General features: G+C 43.9%; 1 protein-coding gene across 3 annotated transcripts in view; it reads right to left on the bottom strand.

The window, feature by feature from the left end:
• The window catches only part of GRIA1 (glutamate ionotropic receptor AMPA type subunit 1), a 287,126-nt gene that overhangs the window by 79,038 nt on the left and 181,631 nt on the right, over positions 1-26,457 (bottom strand). For all 3 annotated transcript variants that reach the window (XM_012752752.2, XM_012752761.2, XM_075996242.1), the window contains exons 9-11: positions 17,857-17,967; positions 16,919-17,125; positions 10,856-11,226 (exon numbers count right to left, since the gene is read on the bottom strand). In XM_012752752.2, the coding sequence (XP_012608206.1) occupies positions 10,856-11,226; positions 16,919-17,125; positions 17,857-17,967 (689 nt within the window). The remainder of the gene's footprint in view (positions 1-10,855; positions 11,227-16,918; positions 17,126-17,856; positions 17,968-26,457) is intronic.

Raw genomic sequence — 26,457 nt, 5'->3', positions numbered from 1 at the left:
CTCCTTTTCTATAAACCAGCCCAGATCATTTTAGTCCTCAGTGATCATTCTCTCTTTCCTATCTATTGACCATAAATTTTGCTTTGGGGAATTATTCAAATACTTGTTTTGTTTTATTATCTTTTTTCCTTGCATAAGTTGGTTCTTCTAGTGCCTTGAAAGCTCAGAGGTCTGAACTCATTTCCAGGTTCTTTCAATGTGCCATAATGCTCAGCCTTGTGCCTAATACAGGGTTTCGATCCCACGTGGTGCTCAATTAAAACACTGAATTGATTAATCCTCCCTTTTATCTGTAAAAACACATGTCCACAGTAACCAGACATAAAACAAAACAAAACTCCTTTCCATTCTTTTTTCTTATTCCCAGAATGGGACATGAAAGAGAAAATGAACGCTAGGTGAGTGCTCCGCCAAAAGGGAAGGCATCTTTCTGACTGTCCCTTCCACCCGCTGCTCAGGAGATAAATAACCTGGCAGCAGTGAAGGTGGTTCCCTGAGTGCCCAGCCAGGACCCTGTAAACCCCAGAAATTAGAATGTGGCTGACCAGGTTCCATCCATGGTGGACAAAGCCTTAACACCAATCAATAACTGTGCTCCATGGAAAGTTGGGAGATACTGATGGCTGCTGAAGAACTGGCCCACCATTGGCTGTTTGAGACTGTATGTTTCTAAGGTGACACTCTAATGGCCTCCCAGCAGGTTACAAGGCCTCAAAAGTGTTAGGCGGATCATTACATTTCCACAATTTGAAGGCCATTCCTGATCCTTTCTTCCTCATTTTCTCCCGGTTCATCATTCCTACCTAAAGCGCTACAGTTAAAAACATACCCTCTTCAGCTTTGGCTGCAACGAAGGAACCTCCCACAGTCAATTCCCAGCTGAAGCCAACTCTCCCAAGTGGCACCAGTTGCATTTTTGCTCTTGTCCCTGTCTCGCCATCTACCTCACCCCAGCTGGCCAGGCTGCGCTCAGTCTTTGTGGGGTGGGGGATGGAATGCACTCCTGGGTGCTTTCCTGCTTCAGGAAGTGCATTTTAAAGATAAAGACTCTGTAAGGAATAATAATAAAGGAATAAAGACTCGAAGCAAACAAGGACCATTAAAAATATATCAGAGTTAAGGAACCCTACAGAAGAAAAGGGATGCCTTTGTTTTTCATGAATTATAACAATCCCCAGGGAGCCCCATGAGGATTTCAGAAAATTTCTGGTCTTGGAAGACAGCAGTGTGTCAAGGATAAATCATGGATGTTAGATCCAGACAGACACAAGTGATAATCTCAGCTCTACTGGGTACCCACAGGCAAGAGAATTAGTATCTCCAAGCCCTGGTTTTCTCATCTACGAAATGGTTTTGCTATACATTTGTCATGATTAGAAGTAACATAATCTAACATGTATTAGGGCACCTGAGACATAGTAGTGCAACAAATGAAAGGAATTCTTACTATTATTTTCCCAGCAAAGAGAAAATTAGAGCTTTCCTGAATAGTGGGGTAGCTAGCAACATTAGGATGACAAGGGGACTTTGTTTTCTGGCTCCCTTTAACTTCCTTATCTTTAATTCTTCCCACTTCTCCTCCAAATCCATTCAGAGACCAGGACTGAGTCTATCTTGTACAAGTAGTTAGTAACAGCCAGAAATTCTCTCCATTAGCCTCTTTCTTCTCCACTAAATGAAAAATTACATGGTCCTTAGCAAGCTACTGCGAAAATGGACATATTCATTCAACAAACATGTTGAGTATTTAGAATACACAACACTTTATGCCAGGTTTTGAAGATTTGCAGGGATGAGCTCACCTGTCTGTATCTCAATAAGGAACAGACATAGGTGACTTCAGTGCAGGGTTGAAGATACAAGATGACCTCAGAGAGGTTGAGGTGACAATGGTGACAGCTATAATAGCATCAACGGCATTTATTGTGTGCCAGCCCTGTGCAAAGGAAACGCTTTCCAAGTATTACGGTATTTAATCCTCAAAACATCCCATTTCCTAACCCTAATCCTAATCCTCAAAACATCCCATTCATGGTAATTACCTTCGCTATTTTCCAGAAGAGGAAAGTGAGGCGCAGAGAAGTTATTTTCCCAGGCTTATGCTGCTAGTCAGTGGTAGAGCTGGGATTCTGTCCAACCATTCCTGTTCCAGACAGAGTTCCAGCTTGTCACCGTGACTATAAAGCAGATTCCTAGGAGGATTGCGGTGGGGTGGTGGACAGTGAGAAGGCAGGGTTTTTGCAAAGGTGAAAGAAGGTGAGCACGAAAGATGGGCATAGCCACTCTGAGTACAGGGAACAAGAGGGACACAACAGCGGCAGGGAGCTGGGGAAACAGAACGAAGCACAACTTGGCTGGGCTGGGGCGTTGGCTAAGCTGGGAACAAAAGGAGACATCTTGGCCAGACATGGGGCTGGACACATGCCAGAGACCGTCTTGCTCCCATTCTGGGGATGGAAAAGTGAGCCGCTCAGAGAGGAAGTGACTCAGCCAGTGGGCCAGCAGCAGCAGGCTGGGGCTGAGCTGCTTTTTCAGTTCCTTCATTCAGCACCTCCTCCAAACCTGACAACAGCTGGTCCTCCCTCTCCCTTTGGGCGGGACTGCACGCTGCTCCTAGCCCGCCCTGTGCCTCCTCATCTTGCGACCCTCTTTCCCAGAGCCACCAGATACACACAGTGACTGTCAGCACCGAGGTGTGTGACTGCTGTTAGTGGCCTTGACACCATTTATTATCTGCTGCACGCCTTGGGCTTAATTCCACTATCATCTCCCCTGAACACAGCTGGGGTAAAAGTATATATAAATGGCGCAGCAAAAATGACTCATTGGCCAGAGTTAGATGGTGGCACCTAACTCATATTCAAAACTGTCAGGCTCCCCATAGGATCTCAGCATACTTTCCCCCTCAACTCAATTAATTATGCTTTCATTTTTTTCCCTATGTAGAACACAGTACTTATTTCCAGATGCGCAGCTGGGTCTATGATCTCAGATGCTGTATATCCAGAGAGGGCTTAAAGAGAAACAAGAGGTCCTCTCTAGGAAAATGTGGACCCTGAAAAGATGTAGCTGGCTATGAATAGGCCTTTCTGGAGACAGGGGTATGAGGACCATCTTTCTTCTAGTGCAGACCCCTATCCATGCCCTGGATTTTCCAAAGTATGTGAAAGAAGAGAAAAATACAGCAATCAGATTTTATACTTGGAACCAAAAATGGAGAGGAGAAGGGAGAGGAAAATCCTTTTAAAAAATATACAAATACGCTATTCCCAGTGTGTCTAAATGCATTAAGCGCATACAGTGGTGTTTTATACTCCTCACCATTCTTTCAGGACTCTCAAACTGGTGGCCCACACGCTGGATCTTGGCATGCTTTCGTTTGATTTCCAGAGTCCCCATGGCAATGTCTGCTCAGAATTGAGTGGGCGTTGTGCTCTTTAGCTGACACATGCATACGGCTCACCCCAGCCCCAGCGGACCTCCATTCTCGTGCTACTGAACTTCCACTAATGGTCACTGTGCTCTTGACTAAGTCTCTTGCCCTCCTGGGAAGCCAGAACCCTCACCTATCCAATAGGGAAGGGGGCTTTGATGGCATTTTTACTTTGTTTATTGCCTGCGTCCTCCCACCGGAACGCAAGCTCCAGGAGGGCAGGGCACTTTGTCTGCTTTGTTCAGCGTTGTCTCCCACAGCACCTGGAAGCATGCTTGCCATATGTTAATAACACGTGCTAAAGAAACACTTGGCGAGTGAATGAATGAATCACTGGTTCTAAACATCCCTTTCAGCTCTGTGAAAAACTTTCTGAAAATTTATCTATTGTGATTTTGAAAAAAAAAAAAAGAATCTCTCCCTCAATTAAACTGTTCAAACCATAGACTTGCAGAGCAACCCAGAGAGAGCGAGCCATGGAGACTGCCCCCTTGCTGATGGCCGGAGCGGCTGTCTGAGACACAGAAAATGATACTTTCATTTGCACATCAGTGAAGGCTTTTATTCTCCTGTCACTGCATTCATTTTAATGCTGCTATGACACTTTTGCAGCTTCCAAAACTTCTTCTTCTTCCCAAAGGTCTGTGAAACTGCTCGGTCGCAGAGCCTGGTTCCAGGTCTCACAGTCAGGTAGTAGAAAATTAGAACTGAAAGGTAGGAGGCATTGATCTAGAGTCACTCCTCCTGCCTCATGATGGGCTCCACCCATGCAAATGTCACACCTGCCACGACTGCAGAATCACCTCCCCTCTGTGTTGGTGCTGCTTGTTAATGGTGAGGGAAAAGCAGTTAAGGGGAATATACACTGGTGGATTCCTTTGTGAGCTCTCCCTGGTAGCCTGGCCTCCAGGAGGTGGGGTCACCAGCAAGGCCTCCGCCTTCAATGGCCACAGGGCCTGGCTCATCTAGCAGGTAACATGCTCCGGGGAAGTGAGCGTGCAGACCCTGGGCTCAGTGTTTATGACTCCTGCTTGACACCATTTCTAGCTGCGCCATCGACCTTGCTTTTGTACTTCCAAGCTGACTTCCCTGGACAGCACCCCTAGTTCAATGACTTGCAAACTTTAATGCCTACCTGTCTGAGGCAGACAGGGGAGCAGGGGAGGGGAGTCTTGTTAAACATGCAGAACTCTCTCTCCAACTACACAATTTCCAATTGCACAGATTTGAGTAGGTCTGAGAATCTGCATTTGAACAAACATCCCAGGTGATTCTGACATGTGAAGGATGCCAGAAGAAACCCCTACACCCAAACTCAAGACCCAGAGCATCTATCACACATTTCCCACCTCATGGTTGTCCACACATCCTTGTGGACTGTTCCTTGCAGAAATGAACCTGTGGCCTAAATAAAACTTGTGCTTTTGAGTGCAAAATATTTTATAATTTCAGGCTGCTTCTGTCAACTTCCCTGAGTATTTTAGTTACAGCCTTCTTCTTGTCCCCCAAACACTCTAACTACATCAAGATGAGCAAGAAAAATGGGTTTGCATGGCCTTCTCTGGGAGGGGAGGGCAGACAGCAGGAGGGGAAGCGGGCAGGTTTCTCACCATCTCTCAGCACCAGACCCATGCTGGCTGCTGAGGAAGTTGTGTGTGAACGCAAAGGTCAGGCTGTCATTGGTTGTCAGCTTGGACTGTTTGCACTGGCCACCTTGTTGCCATGGTGAGCCAGTTATAGGGCTCCCAATAAGTAAATTCGTTGTGGGGCATGATATAGGGTTCCAGATCTCCGAAGTGCCATCACTCCCCCGCCTGAGACTTCTCACTGAGAGTAATAATTATCTTCACCAGGTGGAGATAATTACCATATATTCTAATACCATCTATGATCAGGAATAAAAGGAAGAGTTCTGAAAGCTGAAATCATAATTTCCCATTTTCCTCTATTCCCCTAGGACCTTCCAAGCTTGTCTCATTCTCCTTGCTAAGGTCATCTGAACCCAGAAATGTACCGACACCATGGAGAAGCCATTGGGGGAGTGGAAGAGGCTCACTCTTAGTTTACTTGTAGACAGTGGCTTTGGCTGAGCCTGCATGGGAGGGTAGCATTGGACTGGGTGTCAACCGGCCACAGGTATTGACTGGGCAATTTTAGAGAAAACCTCTCTTCTCCCCTCTCTTACTTCAGTTTCCTCATGTGCAACATGAGATGGATAAATTAGAGCATCCTAATGGTCCCACTCAGAGCTAATGGTCTCTGGAACTGTGGCTCCCTGTTTTCCAAGTGTCCTAAATCCTCCCTCTTGGATTCACCCTTGAATCCTCCCTCTCTTCATCCTCATAGATCAGTCGATCAGCAAGTCTTGTCAATTCTAGTTTCCGAGTAGAAAATAAATCCATGTCCATGACTGTCCCTGTAATTTCCCCTGAATGGCTGTGAGAGCCTCTTGCTTGGTCCCTCTGCTTCCTCTCTGGAATCTTCTCTGCCCAAATTCATTTCCTCATGGCTCCCCAGGCTGGCATTTTAGCATGAAAATCAATCCTTCCCTTGCTGAAAACCCTCCAATGGCTTGCCATTGCATCTAAAGTAAAACATCAAATCCATAGCATGGCCACAGAGCCTAGCATGATTTGGCCCCTGCCTTCTTCTCCAATATCATCTCAAAACACTGTTTTCTTCACTTACTACAGCCAGACATGATGGTCTCGTCGCTCCTCCAGTCCTAAAGAGCCCTAAGTTCTTTCCCACCTGAGAACCTTTGCACATGGCTATTTATGTCTCCCAGCTCTGTACAAGCTTAGCTCCCTCTTACCCGTTAGCTCCTCAGAGAAACCTTCTCAGAATACTCCAAGTAAGTCTCCTTTAATTCCACTTCCTTTATTATCTATTGCAACAGCAGGTTCATTTTATTCATAGCACATCCCGTTTTATACATTCACAATTGTTTGTTTAATGTCTGTCTTATATCACTACACTGCCAGCTCCTGGAAGCAAAGTCTCCTACCCCCCACGCTCCCTCATCGATATATTTTTATATCCTCAGGCAGTTAGGAATATCTGTTGGATAAATGAATGATGTTGGCCACAAATAGGGGGCAAATGTGCAGAAAAAGAAATTGGGGGAACTAGAGATAAATTTTGTCTATGATGATTTTTGTTCCTTTTTTAATATCTCTTCTCAAAACGTTCCTCTGTATGGAAAAAGGGATCAAAAATATCTATTAAAAGGCCGGGCGCTGTGGCTCACGCCTGTAATCCTAGCTCTTGGGAGGCCGAGGCAGGCGGATTGCTCAAGGTCAGGAGTTCAAAACCAGCCTGAGCGAGACCCCGTCTCTACTATAAATAGAAAGAAATTAATTGGCCAACTGATATATATATAAAAAATTAGCCGGGCATGGTGGCGCATGCCTGTAGTCCCAGCTACCCGGGAGGCTGAGGCAGAAGGATCACTCGAGCCCAGGAGTTTGAGGTTGCTGTGAGCTAGGACGCCACGGCACTCACTCTAGCCTGGGCAACAAAGCGAGACTCTGTCTCAAAAAAAAAAAAAATAAAAAATAAAAAAAAAAAATCTATTAAAAATAGGTCTTCGGGCACAAGAAGCAGGCCTACAAAATCAATTCATAGGTGGCTTTTTAATCTCACCATCAAACTAATGAAAAAAATCATAATGCGTGATCACAGCTAAAGTGAATTTTAACTTTCACTTTATATATAATAGGTTACACAAAACCAATTTATCAAATAAACATTTCAAAGGGAGGAGGGATGAGTCTTTAAAGCATTTCAGTAGCATTTGCTGGCATACATCATTCATTGCCTATGCTAATACCAGGTTATTTTTATCTATTTGTGATGCTAGTGCAGAAAACATTGACTTTAGGCCCAATGGCCAATGCTACTGGTTGAACCCCTGCCTCCCGTAATATTCTTTCCTACCTCATCTACTCTAGAGGCTAGAAAACCTAAATCCTTATCTTCCCTGCCTCCCTTACCACTAGAAATACCATGGCTCTGATCAATGAGATAAAAGCAGGCATCTGTGTGGGGTGGAGAGTATTTTGTTAAACTTTTGTTTTTCTGATCCACAGAGATCCACAAATAGGAGGCAGCACTTCTTTCCCTTCATGCTGCTTGAATATGGACACTATACCTGGGAGCTGCCATCTTGTGACCAAGACTAAAAGGCCCACAATAATCACAGAACAGCCAATCCTGATTTCACTGAAGCACGGGCCACTTCCTACCACCACTTTTCTTACAGTGCAAGAAAGGGAACCCTCTATCTGTTCACACTACTGTGGTCAGGATTTTTTTTGTTGTTGCTGTTGTTACTTGTAGACAACCACGTTTGGTCCCATTTTTTTTTTTTTTTTTTTTTGGTTTTTGGTTACTAGACATTAACCTTTAAAAGATTAGAAAGAGATAAAGCTACTTGTGGGTGAATGCAGATATATGCAATTCATATGGAACTTAGCTTATTGAATTCTAAATTAGAGAGGGTTTAAAACATATTCTTTAAATAAGCACCAAGAACAATTAATTGAAGCTCAACTTAGAAAGATGTCTGATGTATGCGAACCCCTAGAAGTCCCTTTAACTGTAGCACCCACAGGTCTTACAAAGTGTTGTGTATATCAGAGACTCATGAAACTTGTGGACTTCATGAGGAAACATGTAAACAACAACAAAAGTTTCTGTTGGTGTTTTTTATTGTCTACTTGGTCTCTGGCCCTGATCACTGTCTTAGTGCCCTTGCCTTTTTGTCTGGTCAGATGAAGTATGTGTCTTTTCAACATATATTTCCAAGAAACATTGTGATGTATATTCTAACTCTAACGGGGATTTCTACAGGCTCCTAAACTCTGGGATTGGCCAGGGTGGGCATGATAAGGAAAAATCCATCTCAAGTGGATCAAACTCCTTATTCTGACAGTTAACTCTTCTTGTGTCTGTCAGATCTTTCATCCAAAGTCACAAATCCTTCCTCCCAGTTCCTATGAGAAGGAGCCTCAGGAAGTCAGATATTTTTGGTCTCTGGAGTGAACCACTGGCTATTTCTGCTGTGCCCATGGATTTCTCCAGAAGAGAGTGCTGGGCTTTCAAACCAGTGTGAGCAGTGGCATCCTTTCTTCTAGTGAAGTTTAGTCAAAGTCCAATATATAAAATCATGAAAATAATAAAAAATAGCATCCATTTTACACTGCTTCCGAAGTGAAGGCTGAACACTGTGTCATGGGTTCTATGTATCAATCTCTTAAATCTTATAATAATACTTGAGGTAGGAACAGTTATTTCCATTTTATCAATGAACAGAGGCATAGAGTAGAGTTGTTTTTAGCAAAACTAGGGAGAAGGGAGACTGGGTGCATTGCTGTTTACTCTCATTTTCACCTTGGTGTCAGCTCCTAAGATGCCCCAGTGGAACCCCAGAGGTTCAGAAAAACACAGTTTGAAAATCCTCTGCAGCCAGAGGTCACACAATCCAATGCTCTCAGGGGCCATTTGAGTAACTCAGGGGTGAAAGATGTCAGGTGGGGGTTGTGGCAAACCAGTGAATGCGTGGGTCTCTTAAGAGGATGGCCACCACTCACTTTTGGACAAGCACTGCCAGATTCTGTGCAGATTAAACAAAAATATGCCTGACAGAGGATTCAGTTTGTGGACCATGAGATTGAGACCTCTGGAAGAATAGCGTGGAGCATGAAAACACAACCTGAGGTCAGACCACAAAGTACCGATAAGAGGTAAGATGCCCACTGAAGTAATGGAGAAAAACAGGCTCACGAATGTTTTTTGACATGTGTGTGTTTTGATGGCCCTACATTGTACTGACTAGATAAGAATCATTTTTTCCCCCACTGTTTATCTACTGGCCTGATTTATTTTTAAGCAAGCCCTTCCCCTGTTTGGTTCCTTCTACTCTTCACCATGTGTTTGCCAGTATTGGCCAAGCATCCAGTCTCACACCTCCTCCCCCACGCCCCCCACCCTGACTGTCTTCTTATTTAAAGAAAAACAAGATCATAATGAATGATGAGACTTTCTAAGTTATGCAGCAGGCAAAATAAATCCTGAGGGAAGCTTGTTAGAAAGATTTTACTCTGTTGCCGCTTAGGAATATAGGTCCTCATTGACATGAAAATGCAAAACATAGACAGGTGGTAAGGATGCCTCCAGCACATGTCTGAGAAGCCTTGATATTCATGCACTTATGCCCTCAGATCCGTCCATGGAGGCCAATGTCTGAGCCATGACTCTCTGCATGCTTTTGAAGTTTGGTAACCTACCAGGGAATGCCTGCCTAATGGAAAAAGAATTCATAGACATTAAGCAACTGTAAAAGGAAATAGAGTCAGTGCTTATTGAAGAGGTAAATCAGAGGAGATTTGTACTTAATAGGATGAATATTCCAGAATATAGTCAAAAGAACATTACACATAAAGACAGAGGTAAGTAAATGTGGGAATTAGTCTAAATTGGCAGTTTTCCAATTTTTTACCCCTCTCTCTCCTTTCTACCCTTTCTCCTTAGCTTCAGAATCACTTTTTTCAAAATAAATTATATTCAGAAATCCAATATATAAAACTGACAAAAATGGAGCTACTCTGGTTCCACGTGGGAGCTGAAACACCACTGATTTGGTTACCCTAGTACTTTCATTGAGATATCTCAGACACCTCTGAGAAACCCCATTTTTGAACCACAAGACACACATTTACCATGGGAGCTAGGTAATTTCCAGGGACTTTCTCAGAGCCAAGAAGAGGAGAACCATTTTCTCTTGAAGTTGAAGAAGCCAAGTTCTGCCAGGGTATGGTGACTCTCCCAGGACCCCACAGTGAGCCCATGTGCTAGAGCCAGTGCTAGAAGCCACTCTTAATCTGGTGCTTTCCACCATGCAGAAGTAGCACAGGACAGTGTTCTGAACCTCAGCTCGCTTGTCTACTGGCTGTGTAACCTTGGCAGAATATGCAGCGTATCTGTTGTTTGTCATTTGTAAAAGGGGATATAATGGGAGTTCCATGTTATGCTTCTGTAAAGACTCAAGGAGATAATGCATGTGCAGGACTCAGAAATTTGCTTGGCATATGGCAGGTGCTCAATAAATGTTAGTTGGACCATACCATTCCCCCAATCCTTTCTTTGTACCCTTCATCTACAGAACATCACAGTCGTGATTGTGTCTGTGAATCTGACAGAGCACATCAACCAGACGGCAGACAGAGTGGCCCAGCCACAGGATGCTCCAGACAATCCACAGTATGCAATGAACAGTTGACTAGGAAGAAGAGTTGAAAAACTTAATACAATGAAGTCTGAAAATAACTCCTATCTCTTAACTTTTCAATATTCCGCGCCCCCTCCCCCCAGCAAAAAATAGCATGGAGCAGAGAAAGGGATTGGGAAGGGCTGACTGACCTGGGAGAAATGTCACATCCTTGCTGCATGAAGGCTCCCAGGGAGAACCACAGACTGTTGAATATCCCAAATTCATTGGACTGGTCACTGGTTGTCTGGTCCCGTCCTTCCTCAAACTCTTCACTGTGCCATTCATAGGGGCTGAAGCGGCTGACCAGGAAGAGGACGACACTCACTCCAATGTAGGCAAAAACAATGCACATCCAAATCTCATAAGCCAAAGGGTCAAGGAAGGAGAAGACCCCCGGCTTGGATTTCTGTGGTTTTTTAATCATGATGGAGATCCCCAAACTCATAAATGGCTTCGAGAAATCTATAACCTCTTCCCGGACCAAGGTGATGGTCAAGGGAGCTACAGCCACATCTGCTCTCTGCAAAAAAAAAAAAAAAAAAAAGAAAAGAAAAAAGAAAGAAAGAAATGCAGTTGAGCTCAGCAGCTCTCTTTGTTCTTTTGTTTCTCTCTTCACTGTGACTGTTCTTTATAATGTTAAAGGATGTGAGAGTGGGAAAGAACCTTAGAAGTCCAACCCCTCCTATTCTATAAAATATTTCTGCCAAATAGATGATCAGCTCAATATCTTACAGAAGAGATTGTCCCATTATTTGACAGTTCTAATTATTGGAGTTTTCTTCCTCATCCTGCAAAAAGGAGGCTGTCATGAGATCTGTCATTTTTGCCTGCCCAGCAGCCATGCCTCCTTCCTCTGCTAGGAGAACCACTCCTACCCTGATCTCAGTCCTCCAGGTTGGAATGGGGCTAATCACTCTGGTCACATGGGGAAGCACGTGACCCAGGCCTGGCCACTCAGCATCCTTCACCCCCCTGGCCAGAATGGTTCATTCAAGGATGGCATAGGACCCAAGTGGGTTTAGTGAGAATTAGCTCTGAGAGCCAGAGCTGCGAGATACAGAGGATGATCCTTGATGCAATAATTTGGGCCACTCTAAATTCAGGGCTTACCCTGGACTCCCTAGGAACATTCCTCTGTTGCAGACAATAAAAGCCAATGCTTCTGTTTGCCTAAGTCAGTTTGAATTGGGCTTCTCTTAGTCCAGGCTAACAATGTAGTTCAGGCAAATGTAATTCAATAGACATTTATTGAACACTTATTATGTGCAACCTCTAGGCTAGAAGTTGTAGGAAACTATATTCCCTACATTCAGGAAATTACAAACTAGTAGGAGAGATTCACACACACACACATACACACACAATTTTTCAGCCTACAAGGTGTATTGCATATGTACTATCCAAGAGATACAAAATGCTATAGAGACCAGGAAGAGATTCATCCTGGCTGGGGAGATCAGGGACTGCATCACGAAACTGGTTACATGTAAATTTGGGATTGAACAAAGGATGCAATTTTGACAGGTTGCTCTGGCAGCAAAAAGCATCCCAGGAGGAGGGAACCATGTGAGTTAAAGGCCTGGCTAAAGTTAAAGGTAAAATAGCAAGCATCACAACTCTTTCTTTTCTTTTCCCAGGAAGACTGCTAAGAAATACACAAATAATCCCATTTTAAAATTTCAAATCCAGCAAGGAGATAAACAAGAAATGATTGCAAGAAATGTTCACCCTTGCATGTGAGATCACCAGGCCTTGCTCCTCTGTCTTTCCCACCTCTCTCTAACTGCAGAAGCACTGGCATCTACTCAATAAAAATGCACTGCTCTACTGGCCTGCGATCAAGAGATCCTGGAAACCCGAGAGGGTTTCCATGGACAGAAGCCACAGCATTGATTTCTGAGCTGAGAGACAGGCCCGTGCAAGTCTGTTCGAGGCGAATGGCTTTCTCTTATGGCTCTGTGCAACAGTCCAGATGTGAGGCTGGTGACAGATGCTGTGTAGATGAGAGCCCCGCCCACCCACCAGCCGGCTGTTGCTTTCCGATGATTCCACTGGTTACTCCCATTGGCTGGGATTATTGAGAAAGTGCTTTAAGTGGAATTAAAAGCCTGGCTTCAGAGTGACTTAAGTTCTCACTTACAGAAAGAAACTTCCCATAAAGCAATGTGGAGTCAGGTTTGAATTTCATAGTAATTCTATTTTTCTTCCCCTAACACTCGCTGCATAAATCTTGATAATTTTTACAAATACAAGCCAGTGCTCTGTAACCCAACAGAAAAGGAATGGGGGAGAAAAGTAATGGGAGTGCTCAAAGTGTTTGACCACAAGTGACCCAGAAAGGAGCCAGATAAACAACCAGCTCTGAAAGGGGTAAATGATATTGAATGGATTTGTTTGATGCTTCCTGATGCAAGTTAATAAAAGGGATCGTAGACTTGAGGATCATAGATCCATATAGTCTTAATGCTTAGTTCATTAGCATTTCAAAAATTTGTTCCATGGAACATAATTTCTGGAAGGATGTTAATAACATGAAATTAACATAAAATAACATAAAAATGTATATGTATGGGAAACGTATGGGATTTAAACAGGCTACTTTTTGACTTCTCAGAACCCTTAAAGGACCAATAGGTACGCAGAATTTCCAAGAGGGGTAAACTGTTTGGCCATGAGTCATTCATTTCCCTAAGCATGGAAGACCCATGGATGTAGGATACAAACTGTGGGAGATGCTAAGCTCAACTACTTCATTTATAAATAAGAAATTCGGATCCAGAGAGGAAAGGTGGTTTGTGCAAAGCAGCGGTGTCTTAGTTCAGTTGATACTGACTGAGAGGCCTCCGGAGTTCATTTCCACCACTGAGGTAGTTACTGGAGCTTCACAGGCTTGGTAGAGAGCAGAGTGGAGTGAAGACCAGGCTGCTCTTCTCTGCAACTTGCTAACCGTGCGGCCTTGAGTGAAACAGTTTTCTTCTTGGATATCAATTTTTCTCATTAAAAAAATGTAATAGTTCTAGTTTTAGCTATTTCACAGGATTATTTTGTGAGGGTCGAAATAATTCAAATACACGAAGTACTGTGAAGTGTGAGCATTTTATAGGCACTTAAAATTATTTTCTTAAACTGACATCTTAGGACAATGGTTCTTGAACTGGAGCGTGGGTGCATCGGAATCACGTGGAGGGCTCTTAAGAACACAGATGGCAGAGTTTCTAGATTCAAGGAATCTGGGGTGAGGCCTGAGAATTTGCATTTCTAACAAGTTCCCAGGGGATGCTGATGCTGCTGGTCCAGGGACCACACTTTGAGAATCACTGCCCCAGGACATCTCCAAACGAAATATGTGATGTCTAGAGACAATCCTGGGAAAACAGGATGTAGTTTCAATGTGGTGGGAAAAAGCTACAAGTGATTCACACCATCAGGGATGGAGATTTACTCTGAGCCAGGCACTGTGTAGATGAATACTCCCCATCACCGCCTTGTGATAAAGAATTCACTTTCCCCCTTTTACTGGGTGGCCTATGGCAGAGTCATGCAATCGGGAAGTTGACAGAATTGAGACTCAAATGCAGGTGTCTGCCTGCGAAGCTCACTCTCTTTCTGCTCCACCAAGACAAAGGACAGGCAGGAAAGACAGCTGGGAGGAAGGCAAAAAGACAGATCTATGCAAAAAGCAGACATTTCATTTGTGTCGTGTGGCATCTCCAAATGCAGACACTTGCTGTTCTCTCCGTTAATATTGGCTTTGCAGTCTAGTATTTGGACGGCGTGATTGCTGCAGAGGCGGTATGTCCTCGTGCGGAGGACAGAGCCAGGGCTGCGTGTCCTGACTCTGCCTTCACTAGCTGTGCTTCCTATGCCAAATTATCTAATTCAGTGGGTAGATATATAAACTGTGGCCAATAATCTTATCCACCTTATGGGACTGATGTGAGGAGTACACGAAAGAACGTGAGGGAAGTGTTTCGCATGGCACCTGGCATATGCTATGTGATGAAATTTACTACTGTCATTGCTTATGAGAACAAGAAGGAGCAAAAGGAGGTAAGAGAGACCCTGATTGACTTAGCTATTTTAAGGCACTGAAAGCATAAATTTGGAGGCCTCCAGATGAATTTTTCCTGACCTCACTGGTGGTTTGAAGTAGAGAGATACTTCCCCAAACCTCTCTGTTCTTCCTTGGAGGAACAGGAAGGGAAAAGGGAAGGAAAGGGAAGCCAAACTAAAGATAAAGGACAACCATACAATGATGCCCATCATGGAGTGTCAGTATACAGTTTTTACTGGGCTGGTGACAGGGAGGAGGCTGGAACAAAGCTTGTTGCAGAGAGAGGCACCCCCATCCAGAGGTGGCTCTAGCTTGCTGAGCCCTGGTGAGCCGATAGCTCACTCCTGGCTGCTGGCTACTGGGGGGCTTGCCTTCAGGATGATGGGACCATTGTTCTGCCCACATCACGGGCTTTTTACCTAGGGAACCGCACTACGCGAGGTGAAGGTGAAGACGAATGCTGGAGAAGGTGAAGAGTTCATAGCAGTTGCCATGGGGATGACCTTAAGAGCTTGGTGGGTGTTCCCATGGAAACCAGCCTCCAGAGGTAGCGTGCATCATCCATGTCTCTAGCTTTCATCAATGGAGCCTCCCAGGGAGAGGCAGTAGAGGGAATTAGAAAGGGGAGAGGCACATCCTATTCCTCGACTCATTAACCACCTTCACAGGTCATTTCAAAAGCCGACTCCCTGAGGAAGATTTTTTTTATTCCATCTTTTTCTTCTTTGAATTCCCTTTGTATGTCTCTCATGGCCATCGTGACTCCTCCTGCCCTGATAGGAGACTAGGAGATTTAATAACCTCCTAAATGGCTGCCTGTCCTGACCAGCACTTAACGTCTACCTGGGGCTTGGCATCCGCTTCAGCTCCAAGACCCAGCTTGCAGTTTTCCATCTCTGTGGGCAAAGCCCCCGTGGTCCCTTTACTGCACGTGGCAGCTGGATGTTTCTTCCATTGCCTTCTGTATTTCTCTACTCAAGTACCTTCGTGATCTCCCACTAAAGCACCCACACCCTTCTTCTTACCATCTCTTATTCAAACTCATCCCTGACCACTCCTCAAAACAAGCCCTCAACAAAACCATGAGCATTTTCTCACACTCCTCTCACACCTTGCTCATCCTATTTTTTATACTTTAGAAATGCTTGGGCTGCTTTTCTCTCTTCCTATTTACATACGGCTCCTTCTCAAGTTCTACATCCTTCCCGAAGGCTAGCCCAACTCACGCTCGCCTCTCATCTGAGCTTGACTCCCTGCTATTGTTTACTATTCTTTTTCATTATCTTTTCTAATCCATAAAATGTTAAGATCTTTGGGGATTGGGATCAGACCTTTTGCTTCACAGTGATGTCATAAATACTTAAAACCATATGGGGCATTCAGTGGCTTCTCAAAACTGCTTTAATTTATTGAAGACTTTATAGCAACTGTGCATGGAGTTATTTCAAGTGCGATGAGTGATATAAAGATAAGGCGGACCTATCCCTATTCCACAGATAACCATTACATAAGGCAGGGAAAGCCATAAAAAAGAAAGCAGACACTAAATTCTACAGGGGAAGGTGAGAAGAGTTAAAAGGGGAGTTTGCTCTTGTTATAGGGAGAAGGAAATGGCACCTTGAAAAAAGTAATATTTTGAAGGAGGAGTAGGATTTCAGAGAATGGAAGTGAATGGAATGGAATAGAAGAGAATGGAAGGGAGCACTCAGGGAAACTGAGTGAGTGAGGGGAAGTTTGGTTGAATTAGAAGTTTCATGAGAAGGAGTAGATGGTCAAGTGACTAGAGAGTTCGTTTGGATCCAGATGTATCTAATATCAGAGAAGAAACTAATACTGAGAGAGCCACGGTAACTTTTTCTAGAGGAGTGACAACTCAGCAGTCTGTCTTGGGGAAAACCAATCATGGAGCTCTACTGTCACCTGGTTTGGACAACAATCAACTGAAGTCACAAAACCCTTAGTGGGGTTGAGGGACCAGGAACCTGAACAGAGAGTGTCTTAAGCCCTTGGATTTTGGACAGCTCATCTATTCGGCAGCCACACTACTCAATTGTAGGGTCTAATAGGCGTCTGTGGGCAGTGCCACCAAACCACCAAATGATTTCCTGTCAAACCATCTGCCTCTGCCTTCTACCTCTGCACGCTGGGGCAAACTTACTCCATAGACCAGCTCGCCAACCATGCCATTCCAGGCCTTCGTGTCAGGGTCTCGGGCTCCGTATTTTCCGTCACTGACGATCTCAAGACGGTAGGAGTAGCCCACGTGCTTGGCAATCTCTGCCGCCAGCTCTACACAGTATCCCTCGTAGCGGTCATTGCCCTCGAACTGGTTGGCATTCTTCTTGAGCATCACATAAGGATCTTCCTGGTAGAGAAATGGGGAGACAGAGAATATGGGTTGCAGGCTCACTTGTGGGCAGGGGAGACTTTGGCATGGCAGAGGAGGGCATCACAAACATTGGTTAACATTGGAGAAGGCTCTCTAGACCCTAAATCCACTTCCTCAATTTCTGCATGCCCTACCCCAGTACAAGCTTCTTGGGTTAAGGAAGCAAACTTTGTCAAGATAAGAGTGTTTCATCATTAGGATATGGTTCACAGCTTTTCAAATTATGCTCCAGGAGATTTTGAATATTTTTGTAGATAACTCTAGGGGCACCATAAAGGAGAAGCAGACTCTGAGTGGGCTCCAAGTTTCTCATGACCTATCATTGATAATCATAGCAGCTTCACTTATAGCCACTTCACATGTTGGACTTCAGGTGACTTTCTTTGAAAATGGCTTCTACTGAGGGAGGATGGAACATGAAAACCAGCACAATTCAATCTCACTCTTATTTTTTATCTATACTGGAAAACTGGCTCAAAAAAGGGTAAGTAGCTTACCCAAGGATACAAAGTATGAGATAGTGAAACTAAAAGGTACAGAATGAAAACTCAGAACCTCTCATTTCCAGGGCATTCCTTTTTCCACTCCGTTTATATCTATAACACAGTTTTGTTGAGAAGAATGACAAGCTTTCACTACTGGTGGAAAGCCCTCGTGCTGGTCCAGCGTGAATCCCAAGTAACCTTGGTGAAGGACTGAGTACTCACTAGGATTGTAGTGACGATGTATGTCCTATTCTGAACGCTCGAGTTATCACCCCCAGCTTGAGCATCTGTGGCTGCAGGGACAAACTTGTCATCTTCATTCCAGTAACCGATCTGTCAATGAGAAGAAGGTGGAGATGTAAGGTGGCCCAGACTCTTCAGGATGGGCCTGCTCTGAGCCACCCAGGCAACGCCAGAGGCAAGGAGCTCAGCACCACTCCGCCTGGACTTGGACACACCAGGCTCTAAGATATTCGCAGAGAGAAACAACAAGAGGCAAGATGCATCCCAGGCACTGCCGGCCCTGCCTCAGTGAAAATCCTCACTATCGTGGGCTAAGCCTGGAAACTGTCCCCCTTGGTTGGAGAGGCAAGGGCTTAGCTGTTCACACAGCTAAACTGTTTTGTACAAAGCAAGCCAGGGCCGTGGGGATTTCCTTCCCTGCAGTTGTTCACAGGCCAGAACCCACTTTCCCGCATGCTTATTAACCCTTTCCTTCACTGAGCTCATTCTGAACTGTGGTTGGCATCATATGATTCATGTGATTTAAACATTGCATTCCTTTTACTCTCTTTTTAGGTGAACTGTATTTTTTCCTGCCTAGATTTAACTTTCTAGCATGGTTATTTTATACTTTATTTATTTATTTCTCTTATTTCCAAGCATAAACTATTATGATATTGAGCATTGAGTAGTGCCTAAAATTAATGACTGACAATGTTAATTTTTCAAACACTAGTAGGTTGTTTATACTGACTCATTTTACCAAGGTCTTTTAGCAAATATTAATTTAATCTTTATTGCGTGCAAAGCTCTGAGCTAAAACCGGTGGTGGTGTGTGGCAGAGTTGAAAGATATACAAACCAGGCTGAGAGATAGGCCTTGCTCTGAGAATACCTCTGGCCTACTCGTGAAGATATGACACACACATACATATGGCCCCAGAATTGACAGGCGCTGGGGCCAAAGGGCTCAGAGAAGCAAAAGGCAAGTGCGACATTCTATGTAGGAAGCAAGGTAGCAAGAGGAGGATGGGCTCAAGGTCATGAGAGATGAATAGGCTGGGCCTAAACCTTTCAGATTAGGGAGACTATGAGCTAAAATGTGAAGGCAGAAATCTGCCCAGATATGTAAGTTCAGTGGGTCCTGGGTGGAAGATAAGGTTAGCCCAAGAGGGCAGTCAGTTCTCAGGGTCTAGGTAGCAAAGGGCTTTGAAGGCTAGACTAAGCAGTCATGGCAAGAGGGAGTCATGGAAGGTTTGGAGATAGCAGAATGACAGGGCTAATACACATACACATGCACCCCTAAACCTAAGCTTTCTCTTCCTTCCTTCCTTCCTTCCTTCCTTCCTTCCTTCCTTCCTTCCTTCCTTCCTTCCTTCCTTCCTTCCTTCCTTCCTTCCTCCCTCCTTCCCTCCCTCTCTCCTTTCCTTCCTTCCTTCCTTCCTTCCTTCCTTCCTTCCTTCCTTCCTTCCTTCCTTCCTTCCTTCCTTCCTTCCTTCCTTTCTTCCTTTCTTTCTTCCTTTCTTTCTTTCTTTCTTCTGTCTCTGTCTTTAGCTCTATATCTCTTTAGACAATTGTGTTTTGTTTTGCGATCACTACATTGCCTGTAGATATAAAGGGAAAAAGGAAAGAGAACTAGAAGTGCACAGGCAGAAGGATGAGCAGGTCTATCAACAGCCAGAACTCAGCTCAGGCTCACAAAAAGCAAGGCACTTGCCAACTGGCCAGCTGAAATGTCACCTTCACCTCAATGTCTTTCCCAGTTCTTTCAGTTGGAGATAAACAGTTCTTCCTGCAATCTCGCAGCCATTAGCAACAATAATTGCTAGCACCGATGATGTTCTTGCTATGTCAGAGGCTAAGTGTTCAACAGTTTTCATGCCATTTCGTCTGGCTTAGGGGGGTGTGTTAACTTGTCCAAAGTGATGTAGCTGGAAAGCGGCTGAGCTGGGCCTGGAACCCCGGCAATCTGTCTCCAGAAGCTGCTTTTAGCCATGTGCTATTCTTGCTGAGAGGGCACTTGGCCTTGGGCTGAGAATAGTTATCATTTATTGAATGAATTAGTTATCATTTATTGAATGCTGCTTGCATTTCAGGGACTCTTCTAAGCGCTTTTTATGTTTTAACTCCTTTCATCCTCACAAAAACCTAGGAAGCAGGTAGTTAATTATCATTTCCGTTGTAAGTGTGAAGAAACTGAGATGTGGAGCAGTGAAGTGACTTTCCCAGGGCCACAGAGGAGATCCGTGGAGCCAGGATCTCAGCCAGGAAGGCCGACACTCCGGGAAGCTGCCCACAGCCCTTGACAGCCTGGTGTGTGTACATCCGTCCCCTGAGCGCCCTGTGGCCCAGCCGTTTGCACGCCTGTCCCCATTTCTCCACGGTGCTGCAGGCTCCTCACGGACAAGACTGAGCGTGCTCATTCTAGGGTCCCTGTCTTAGGCCAGCGCATCCTTTCACGGAGAGGCAGCTCAGGAAAAGTTTGCAGAGAGAATGGACACACCCACCCCGCTGTGACCCGCCATGGACCCTGCTGACGCTGAGCTGAGAGGGTTCGGAGGCCAGAGAGGGAGTGTGTCTTGGGTCCTGCATGGAGGTTTCCCCTCAGTGTGGGCGTGTGTGTGACGCTGCCTGTGTGGGATGCTGCTAATCCACGTGGAAGGAGACCTGTACCTTTAATGACATAAGGACCAGAAACTCAGGTTTCCAGAATGTCAGCCCTGGGAGAGGCCTCAGGGATCATTTCGCCCAACTCCTTCCTTTTACACGGAGGCGGGCAGGAGACAGAGGCTCAGATACCAGGACTTGCTCAAGACCGCAGTGCAGTCTCAGCTCCCTCGCTTTGCCTGGGCAGTGCCCGTGGGGGCCTCCCCCACTGTCATGGGAGGTGGGCGGGGACAGGGAGGAGGAGGGACGCTCTTGGTTCCTCATCCCTGCTCCAAAGGTCAGCTCTGCTTTTACCTGTTTCCCACACTGAGTGGGATCCCCTCAAGAGCTGCTCTTCACAAGGGGCCCTCTGGCTAAAATATAAATCTGTACAGCTGCCATGGTGGTGTATCAGGATGCAAAGTTTTTGTGTTTTTTGGAGGTATTTTTTTTTTTTTTGCATTTAAAAAAATCTTCAAAATACTTTCACACCATTTAACTCTTTTGTTCCTTACACTATGCAAATAACACAGACAGGCTTGGGATTCGTTTCTCTGTTTTACAGGTGAGAAAATTTAGTCTTAGGGAGATCACGTGATCTAACTTTGATCAGATTAGTGGCAGGACACAGGACCTGGGTTTCGTGGACCTCAAAGGTAAGATTATTTAATAAAATCAAAATAAGCTTGGGAAAGTATCTGTCAAATATGATTGTTTCCCCCCCCCCAAAAAAATGATGCTAGGTGTTTTTGTTTCTTCCCTTCCCCCTCCTTCTCTTTTTAATGTGTTTTTGCCCCTCCTATTTTTCCTCCTTTCCTTTCTTTTTTTCTTCTTCCTTCTTCACAATTGGTCCACAGGTTTAGCTTTTCCTCCTCAAACCGTACAACCATCAGGAAGTAATTTTCTTTGGCATGTAACTAATCCCTCTAAAACCCCAGAGTATTAAGAGATACTATTTTTACAAAAGAACAAAAATAATATTCAGTAGTCAAGAGAATGGTCTCTGGCCTCAGGCAGATTTGGTTTAAAAGCTAGGGTTTCCCAATTACTAACTGTATGACCTTGAGCAAGCTACTTGACCTCTACTGGCCTCAGTTCCACATCTGTAGGATGGGTGTAACAATGGTGCCTGCATCATGTGCTGTTGTGAGGACTCACGTGAGTTAATGCATATAAAACAATTAGCATAATGCATGGTTTACATTAAGTTGTCAGTAAGCTAAAAAATGATATTCATTAGGGTAAAGACTTCTTGAAGGTTAACAGGTTTCTGTACTAGAAGATATTTCAGTTTTCAATTTTCTACAAAACATTATCAATCTCCAAAAGAAGCATATATTATAGAGTATTTCTAAACTCACTTGACAACATAACCCTTCTTGGCATACAGAATATTCTAGGGCAAGTAGTTCAAAAATCACATAACACTGCTTTAAAATCTCAAACTATTTTGATAAAAGGTGGGAATAAAAGCAAGATGAATCTGTGTAGACAAGATTTATATGGCTCAGAAAGAGACTTTAAATTTTAAAATAGTGGACCTTCAAAGCTAGTATCATAAAACTATTGTTAAATTGGGAACTATAAACAATATTCTGCAGCTTGGCTTCTATATAGCTACCTTCATATCAAAAGCTAGTAGAATAGTTGAATGCTGTCAACAAGCTTATTTTATTCCTAACTCTTTTGTAGTCAAATAAAACATAATATCGCCAGGGTCTGTAGAGACTAAGAGATGGTCTGTCTCATGCTTGTGCTTCACGTAAGCTTGTAGACAGCAAAATCTGGTTCCACAGTTTGATGAAAAGAAACTGGCAAAGATTTTTGAAGAGACATTGCACTTTGGAGATGAGAGCAAATTTCCCTTTCCTTAGGAAATGGTGAGTTATTATACAACACTTTGATTCTCTACTGAGGATATGCAGGAACTTTGATTCTATCTGAAAGTAAATCAGAGTTAGTAGTTGGTAAAGATTGGGGCCCACCATTCAGGAGAGGATTTAAACAATTCTGACCGTGAGAGGTCTTCTCCTGGGGCCAGTTATAATTTTTGATCTCCTGTTTTCCATCTACCTCTAAAGATTCTTTGAATGTAGAAAATGAGTCTAGATGATAGATCAGATTTTTTTAAGTAGATAAAGTCTTATCCACTTAAAGGAGATGATCATAGAACTGAAAATTCAATTGATCTACCTTGCACAGTCATCAATTCAAATTTATACATTGATATCCCCAGGCTGCCTCCGAAGCCACAGCCCCTTACCTCCCCAGATAGGATTCATTAAAATCAATTTTTACAAAGCAAGTTGCCCATTGTGGCAAAGACAACTAGCTGACCACCAAGTATTCTTGTTTGCCTTCTACAGTGTAGACATGTTGGTAGAAAGTGGCTCCATAGCCAGCAATTATATTTCCCAACCTGCTTTGCCTATAGTTGGGTCAAGTGACTGGGCTGTGGCCAGTGGACTATAGCAGAAGTGATGTGCATCTCTTCTAGGCCAACCCTCCCAAATCCCTAGCACAGTTTCCATTTTCTTTTCTTCCCTATTCACTGGATATTGACATCCAGAAGAACCCTAGTAGATAGTGGAGCTTCCATAAGCCTGAGTCTCAGCCAAAACCCACAGCCCCCAAACTGGTCACTGAATGAACAAGACATAAATTTATTTTGCATTCAACAGTTGAGATCTCAGAGTTTATCTGTTATAGAACTTATGGTTATCTAAGCTAACAACACACTTAATAGATTTGAAGTTAAATTTATGTGTAATTTTATCTCAGTTCTCCTTGATGTGTTATTTCATTAAATTTGGTAGAATTTTTTCCCCTTATTTGCTGGTAGATCTACAGAATATGGGTGGGAATAGTATGCTCCTGATTGCCCCACGATATTCGATAAACTGCTCATTCATTTAATAAACAACCATTTATTTGCATGTGCTTACTCTGTGTCAGTATACTCTAGGCAGTGAGGATATATTATATAAATATAGTCCCTGCTTTTAGAGAGCTCACGTTTTGGGACATTCAGTGGGAAGAGAAGAGAGGAATAAAGACAATACATACCCAGACCAAGAGTTGGCAAACTTTATCTTAAAGGGCCAGACAGTAAACATTTTAAGCTTTGTGGATCACACAGTCTTTGTTGCAACTACTTATCTCTGCTGTTGCAAAGTGGTGGCAGCCACAGATAATATGTAAACAAATGAACATGGCTACGGTTCAGAAAAATTTTACTTACAATTTTCACTTGTCACAAATCATCTTCTTTTGATTTATTTCAACCATTTAAAAATGTTACTGTAACCATTAGCTCATGGGCTATATAAAAATAGGTGGCAGGCTGAATTTGGCCTGTGGGCTGAAGTTTGCCAACCTCAATCTAGTTCAATCAACCAGCAAAAATATATTGGAAAAAATAAACACCATGGAAAAAAGGGGAGAGACAATGTGACAATGCTGGGGTGGTGGGAGCTACTTTAAAAATCTTGGCCAGGGATGGCCTCTCCCAAGGTGGCTTCACTTGGCCTGAGATCTGAACCACAAGGAGAAACACAGCAATGAAAATAAAGCAATAGAAAATGCCAGGTAAAGGAACAGCAAGTGCAAATGCCTTGAGGAAAGAGTGAACTCGACGTGCTAGGAATGCAAAGATGCCGTGTAGCCAGAGTAATGAGCTGGAGAAAGAGCAGGAAAAGCTGATGTCTCCAGGAAGCAGCATCAGGGGCTTTTAAGGCCAAGGTAAGGAGTTAGAATATATTCTACCAGCAACAAGAAGCCAGTGGAAGTTTTTAAGCATAGGAGCAAAATAATCTGATGCATATTTGAAAATGATTGTTCCAGCTCATGTGGTGGAAAAGTGGCCCTATAGAGGGACAAGAACACAGCAGGACTTGTGACTGATCAAGAGATTACTGCATGAAGCAGGGAAGGTAGCCTGGGCTATAGGGTCGGTAGTAGAAATGCAGAGAAGTGGTAGGAGTGAGGCTGTATCTTTGAGCTATAACATGATTCAGTATGTCTACAATTGGGTGGCAAGGATCTAAATAGAAACTTCCATAGGGCATGTGGAATGAGGAGCTATGAATTCTTTGGGACTTTAGGAGATTACCTTTGATATCAGCAGGACTTTGTTCCCCTTTGGTCTTCCTTCCTGCCTGTCTTTCCATTCCAGTTATACACAGGGTCAGAACTGGGGCACAAACTTGGGCAGGGCAGCGGGGACTCAAATGAAGTTGAAATGAGAAGTAGGTGACTTCGACCAGACCAAAAATTTCTACAGGAACAATGGTGATGGGCAGAGATGGTTAAATCAACAATAATGGTCCCATGATGTAAGATGTAAGAAATTTTCCCTAAACCACTCCAGTGAGCAGCCATTTATCAGAATTTGTAATCCTACCTGAAATTGAGAAGATATTTTATTCAGAAAGAGATTCCTAAATCAGTATCCCATAGTGAAGTGGGTGTCTCTGAATACCATTTCCTGAAGATTCAATTTTAGTAGAGCCAGTACCTACCCTGGCATCTGAAGCTTCTACACTTTATGATGGAAGGATGCTTAAAATACTCGCATTTCAGTGGATGTCAAATCGGGTCCAGATACCTAGAGAGTGTGTGCTGGTACATGCGTGGACAGGAAATAGGCCTGAGGAGCAAGAGAGTGTCTCCAAGAACCTGAATTGGGAGGAAGCATCTCCTTTTTATTACACACATCAGGTAAGGCCTTGTAATGTTCACTGAAACCAGCACAACTAGGTCACCCTTGAAAATCTGAGAAACTACTTTTCTCAGAGGCTGATTGAGTAAAAAGCCTGAAGCCACAGATAGATGTGAAGGAATTGATTTTCTGAAAGTCAGATACCCTGTAAACAAAGGATGTTTAAGCCCACATTCGAAGAAAGGATTTAGTCATTGGAGAAAGCAAGTTTAAAAACAGCCTCGGGATCTGAAAAATAAAGCACAGCCATTTGCTTGTGGATTTGAAGGTACTCTGTTATTTCTGTTTCCCGATTTATCCGTTCCATGGGCTTGCACTGCCTGACTCACCCAGATGCAATGCTGACATGAAATCCCTGGGAACTACAGAAAGGAGTTTAAAAGTACAAACAAACAAACAAACATGGGCTGCATGTTCACTACCACGCGCAGGTGCTACTTTTCTGAAACCTTTACTTCAGGCAGTGGGGTATCAAGAATTGTCTTGTTTAGTCCTAACATCAATCCTGCGGAGCAGAGGGGTATTATTACCTTTTCAGAGATGATGTAATGAGGTTTAAGGAGGCTAAATAATTTGATCAAGGTCACGTGTCTAGTAAAGACTAAAGCAGAGGCTTAAATCCTAGTCTGTCTGCCTCTAAAACCTGAGCTCTTAACCACTGTGCCAGCATTTCTCATCAAATCCCTTAGAGCACCAACCGGGACCCCTGCAGGCTGGAGAGGATGGTTTTACAATGTGTACGTATCCCTGGGCCTCATCTCTGTTTTCCAAAAGCAGACTACACAGGGCTTGGGACTCAGGACTCTGCATTTTTAACAAGGCATCTAGTAATTCTTCTGTTTGCTAAAGATTGAGAACCACTAATCTTACTTCAAGGCCTTCACTTCTAAGGAGAAGTTTTTGATAAAGAGCAAGTCTTGAAGAGTTTTAAAAAAGGGTCCCAGCAGTCTCTGGGCAAGGTTTAGGGTCAACTCACAGGGCTGGGAATGTCGGTCTTGAGAGTAATAACTGGGGAAGCTCACGCCAATGGACAATTTGTCAAATGATGAAGGTCCCAGTGGAAACCCCACTTCCACAGAGGAAGCCAAAGTCCACCCGGGAAAGGGACAATGTGATTAGGGGAGAGGCTGGTGAATGCATCAGATGTAGGCCAGGAACGGTGGTTCACAAGTGTAATTGTAGCACTCCGGGTGGCCAAAGAGGGAGGATTGCTTGAGCTCAGGAGCTCAGGAGATC

The sequence above is a fragment of the Microcebus murinus genome, chromosome 21, assembly GCF_040939455.1.
Source record: "Microcebus murinus isolate Inina chromosome 21, M.murinus_Inina_mat1.0, whole genome shotgun sequence".
NCBI classification, from domain to species: Eukaryota; Metazoa; Chordata; class Mammalia; order Primates; family Cheirogaleidae; genus Microcebus; species Microcebus murinus.
Note: the sequence above shows the minus strand (reverse complement) of the source record. Positions and strands in the feature narration are given on the sequence as shown.